A 6,000-nucleotide genomic window follows, 5' to 3' on the forward strand; every position below is an offset into this window, starting at 1 on the left:
TGGCTTTTGGGGCAGCCTCTAATTGCCTTTATAGATGTTCCCAGTCTACTGAAGGTAAGCTTTTGGTCGACTGGCATGTTGTAATGATCTGCACACTGACAAACACGCACCTGCCTGTGTCTCTGGGCAGCACCTGGGACATCTGCGACCTCAGGCTGATCTCCTTGAGGTTGATGGAGTGCGCCTGGAGGTTATTATTATTATTATTATTATCTTAAAATATCTTTTAAGTCTACTAATAAGAAGACTAAAAGACTTTATCTTACCTCTGTTCCTGTTAGGGGGGTGGTGGTTATGGGGGCCTGATCCATCAAAAGTGTGAGGCATAACTTCCTTTTTTTTTTTCTTTTTGGGTCACACCCAGCGATGCACAGGGGTTACTCCTGGTTCTACACCGAGGAATTACTCCTGGCGGTGCTCAGGGGACCATATGGGATGCTGGGAATCGAACCCGGGTCGGCCGCGTGCAAGGCAAACACCCTACCCACTATGCTATCACTCCAGCCACAAGAGGCATAACTTCTGAGTTATATACTCAGCTTTAATAATTCCTTCCTTGATGTTCTTCCATTCTATATAATATTTCTCTATATTGAAAAGTCTAGTCAAAGATTTCTTGCAGAATAGCACTGCTAGTATTGAAACCAATGGATTCATTGTTTTTTTGAAAGAAACTCTCTGAACTTCACTTTCACAAGTACATAGAATTTCACAAAATATAGAATTCTAGTTTTGTTTCTTGGCAAGAACATGGAAATTAGTAGCACTGTAACACTGCCGAACTGTTGCTCATAGATTTGCTCGAGCGGGCACCAGTAACATCTCCATTGTGAGACTTGTTGTTACTGTTTTTGGCATATTGAAAACGCCACGGGTAGCTTGCCAGGCTCAGCTGTGCGAGTGAGGTACTCTTGGTAGCTTGCAGGGCTGTCCGAGAGGGACAGAGAAATCGAACCCAGGTTGGCCACATGCAAGGCAAATGCCTTACCCACCATGCTATTGCTCCAGTAGACATGTAATTTAAAATAATTATAATTTATATACTCAGGACTTTAACAGACATAGCTGAAAGGATATAAGAATTATAGGTGATACAAAGAAAGAAATTGAAATTCAACAAGAGAAAAATAAGAAATGTTAAAAACCATGTAGAATACAGGCAACCAAATGGCTAAAGAAGTTATCAAAAATATTTCAGTGAAAGAAAACTGATGAAAATTGTTATATTTAAAAAGATAAGTCTTCGAGGATTTACTAAACTGTTCATCTCTACCTGAGCTGTAGTTTTTCTTGCTACCTCATCTGCACTCTCTGACATTTAACTCAGGGAATTGTTCTGAAACATCCTAAATCGTTATATTTACCTTTTATTTAAAGATATTCCAATGGGGTGAGGAGGATGAAACTGATAGCAATGACCTCTTTCCTCTCTTACAGCCTTTTAGCAGCCAAAGGAGGAAACCGTCGAACTGCCAATGTGGTGGCACATGGGTTTGCCAATCTTTTAACTCTAGACAAAAAGACCCTCCAAGAAATTCTAGTGCATTATCCTGACTCTGAAAAGCTCCTCATGAAAAAAGCCAGGTATGGCACAAAAATCCCTTTTGGGTTCCCCGTGCACAGAGCCAGGAGTAGCCTCTGAGCATCAGAGAGCTTGTTCACCAATCTCCACACATACAAAAAAAAAAAAAAAAAAAAAAAACCACAAAAACCCGAGCACTTCCTTTGGAGAGTTAGTTGCCTTTACTTAATCTCTGTAAGAGCTATATTGTGATGCCAAGTGAGTAACTTGTAAAACAATCGCCCCTGAGTATTGCCAAGAGTAATTCCTGAGTACAGAGCCAGGAGTAACCCTTGGGATGGCTCGGTGTGACCCAAAAAGCAAAAAAAGAAAAGAAACAGAAAGAAACAGTTGAAGGATTCATCCATTAAGTGAAAAAATTATGCTAGGCTCTTCCAGCTTTCTCAACTAAAGAGACTTTTCTCTGTGTCCCTAGAGTGCTCCTGCAAAAGAAGGGTGCAGCTGCAGAGGCAAGTCCTCCGAGGAAAGGGTTGGCCTTTCTCTTCGCTCCCAAACAACAAACACCCAAACTATTTAAAGCCCTCCCTGGAAGCAAAGCAAGTCTTGCGAAGCTGCTCAAGCTGAAAAGAGAACAAGCTCTTCAGGTAATAACACAGTGAATGAGGAATTGTAGTGAAGAGAGAACTGGATTTACTTCACCAGAGAATCTCTTAATAGAATTCCATTTCCAGACACCATGATAATCTGCATTCCGCTGATGCCTGTTACCATTTTACGCATAGCACTTATCATTCTTCAAACTACATCCCAAGTATCATCACCTTTAACCTTCATAGATGTAATATAGACAGTTTGAGTGTACATACATAGATAAGTACAGTTGATCATTATTTCTGGATTCTGTATTTATGAATCAATCTTCCCATTTAAGTTTCATTCCAAAATCAATTGTTATGATGCTTTTGTGGTACTCATTGTACCCACCTATCTCTTTCCCCCACAAACACGTGTACACAGAAGTGAAGACTCATCTAAGGAACATATTCCCAGCGGGAATTGAATAAGGACACTTTCTACTTTCTTATTTCACATTCACACTGTGACATCTTCCTGGTCCGCTTAGTCATATTTTTCTCATGTTTCTGCTGCTCCCTCACCCCATTTATCAAATGATCCCCATCATGGCGCTGAAGTTCTGTCCTAAGTGAAAAAAAATGCTTTTATGTACACTATGGAGAAAACACACATTTTAGATAAGCTTCATCCAGACATGACATTATAGTGCTACTGGCCGTGAGTTAAATGTAATGAATCAGTTATATATATATATATATATATATATATATATATATATATATACTAAATAAGGTATCTCTAAACAGAAATATACATATAGGAATATACATACAATAAATATACATAAAATAAAGTTAAATATCATTAACCAGCTGGTGCTAAACAAACTCTGCATTTTTCTTAGTTTGTGGCAAAAAAAAAAGTGACAAAGAAGTTTATGGCAAAGAAAAAGTTTGTGGCAGCTATATAAAACAAAATACCCTGAGGACTGAAAATCAACTGCTCAAGCTTGTAAATGTAAACATATATATGTGTGTGTGTGTGTGTGTGTGTGCTGTGTGTATGTATATATGTATATGTGTGTAGATACACATATCTAGATGTAACACCAAGTCAACAAATGTTTTTATAGATAGTCTATCAATTCTTTATCCCCAATGTTTTAGAGCCAGAAATAATCTTATGGATTCCATTCAAACACTTCATATTATACATGGAGACTGAGATCCACATCAATGAATTTGGATAATCTCACAGTGATAGAGCAAAAGCTATTACTTAGGTATTAAGATTTCCAAGTATTTCCTGAGTTATCTCCTAACTTTAGCTGTGTTAAGAAACTGAAATGTCAACGTTTTTCTCCCTTTTCATATTCTCTGATTCTCATAAGCCGCTGCGGTCAGCTACTGAGAAAGAGAGGAGGAATTTGTGTTTTCTAAATCTCCTTATTGACATCTCTAAAACGATAAGAAATGGGTGACTGTGGATTTTTCAGAAAATTGGGAAAGCTTAGGAACTTTGCTAGGGGCCACACCCCCCTGCTAAAGTGCTAAAGGTGGTGTGATATTTACACTTCTGCTGGTGGGTGTGATACAGTAGCACTGTAAGTCTAAAACATTAATATCACTATTGCTGAAAATCTTAATAATGAAATACTGATCATACTGAAAGCCTTGATAATGGGAATAAAAATTTCCATTAAGCAAAAAATTGCTAAACCTAATATTTCAAAGTCGACATACTTGCAACCCTTAGACTTGTTATTTCATCTTCATACATACAGTAGTGAAAAATTAGAGTTACAGCATAAACCAAATTCTTCACTTGTGTTCGCATATTAAGAACTTTTATGTAAAGGCAAATGGTAAAAATAAATAATAAGGCAAATGATAAAAAAAATAATATGTGTGTATGTGTTAGGTGATATTCTCAACTTTTTATGTCTGCACATATACTTTAGGTAAGGTTCTATGAAAATTGATCCCAACTACCACATTGATACTGTGTTTTTCACTATGAAATGTCTACACCTGATATCAAACACAAAAGATCCTAAAACTATAGTTGAGAACCCATGGGACTAATGGAAAATACTATACAAAGGAAGAGTTATGTTTCTTCTAGAGATTCTTCCATGTACTTCTGCAGGAGAAAATCCATGCTCCCTGTGGTATTTTTGTAATGTTTGAGTAATACTTCTTTTTTTGGGGGGGGTCACACCCGGCATTGCATAGGGGTTACTCCTGGATTATACACTCAGGAATTACTCCTGATGGTGCTGGGGGACCAAATGGAATGCTGGGAATTGAACCTGGGTCAGCGGCGTGCAAGGCAAATGCCCTACCCAATGTGCTATCGCTCCAGCCCCTGTTTAGGTGATACTTCTATATTAAAAATAAATATCTAAAATTTATCTCCATAAATAAGTGAATATTTAAAATGCAAATACAAAAATGCAAATACAAACAAGCCTGAACACTGAGTCTAATAAATCAGCTCACATGAGAATTTTTTAACAAGGACTAAACTGCAAATCCACAGTTTAAGTCAAAAGGCAAACTTTTGTCCAGTTCACTATCCCCCTTTGGAATATTAAATCAAATGAGAGTCAAATGCGAGGCAGTCCTAACCCCCAAGTGAACTGAATCCAGTCTTTATGGGGCAGGTCGATACTTAGCATCAGTTTATACTAATCAAAGGACTCCAATACCCTTGATTATGATTGCTGTACCAATTCTTTGTGACTGCCTCTTTCAGAAAAAAAGTGAAGACTCAGAAGGAGAAGAAGGTAAAGAAAAAGAAAATGAAGATAAAGGAAGAGAGCCAGCAGAGAAACCAGTGGAAAGAGCCAAATGTGAAGCAAATTCAACTATCGCAGAGGAAACACCCCAGTTGATCAGAAATGCCGGTTTACCCAGAGGAAACACTCATCAGTCACTCATTATTAGCATGGGCCCATCCACGGAGCCTGGGGAAGAGGTGCTGAGGGTGGAAGTCAAAGCTAAGCAATAAATGTTTGATTATCTTTAGACGTAACCTAGCAAGCTCCCAAAGAGATTGTACCCAGGATTATAGTTTAAATTAATGAGGGGGAAAGATTTTGCTGGGACCCTTGAGAAATCCAGGAAAATCCCTAGCTTAGTTTCTAGGACTTATCTGAGAAAGTGATCTTATACAGTGGTAATAAGATTATTAAAAAGCCATCCCTATTCTCCCCTATCATTAGCTTTATGCAATTGGTATTTTCGCCTGCTTGGAAAATAGTACTTTCTCCCCACTTTGATTCTTGCTGAGTGTTGCTTCCTCCCCTTTAGTCTTGAGTCTGTTGTGTCTTGCTAAATATTTGCTCTTAAAGTGTGTGTGTTTGTGTAGAGAGTTTTGTGCTACACTGTTAGTCCTGATTAAGTGCTACAAATGTACAAATATTACCCTTTCGTTGTAAGAGAAAATGAGCTACTTAGCAATTTAGGTCCAAAGTCTTCCCATTCCAGCCAGAGTGATAAGTCATTTAAATATCCAATGAACTCAGCAGTGGGGCCTGGGACAGAAGGACAGCCACAGCCAACCTCAAGGAGCCTGCAGATGAGAAATCTCACTGCCTAAGATGACTCTGAAGAGCTGGGGTGGTCACCAGGACTCATTAGACAAAATCATTAGACAAAACCCACAGACAAAATCATATTACATCAACATGTTGCTAACAAAACAGATTTTTCTTTAGAGTAATGCAAGAGGTGGCAGTCAGCCTAACTCATCTGGTTTAACAAACTCAAAGGAGGGGATGCAATCATCCCATTCTTCCTATAAGCTAAGAGGACGTTTCTCCGATTTTAGCTCAAGCACTTGCTTCGACAGCAGCAAGATCTGAGCTTCTTGTTGTTTTCAGCTTTAGCAAAAAGCGA

General features: G+C 38.4%; 1 protein-coding gene across 1 annotated transcript in view; it reads left to right on the forward strand.

Moving 5' to 3' along the window:
* Positions 1-5,364, forward strand: part of CNGB3 (cyclic nucleotide gated channel subunit beta 3) — a 151,852-nt gene extending 146,488 nt beyond the window's left edge. Inside the window, exons 16-18 of the mRNA XM_055129336.1 lie at positions 1,438-1,584; positions 1,998-2,166; positions 4,856-5,364. Coding sequence (XP_054985311.1) covers positions 1,438-1,584; positions 1,998-2,166; positions 4,856-5,110 — 571 coding nt within the window. The 3' untranslated portion in view covers positions 5,111-5,364. The remainder of the gene's footprint in view (positions 1-1,437; positions 1,585-1,997; positions 2,167-4,855) is intronic.
* The last annotated feature ends 636 nt before the right edge of the window (positions 5,365-6,000 follow it).

Source organism: Sorex araneus, chromosome 2 (genome assembly GCF_027595985.1).
Source record: "Sorex araneus isolate mSorAra2 chromosome 2, mSorAra2.pri, whole genome shotgun sequence".
Classification (NCBI taxonomy): domain Eukaryota; kingdom Metazoa; phylum Chordata; class Mammalia; order Eulipotyphla; family Soricidae; genus Sorex; species Sorex araneus.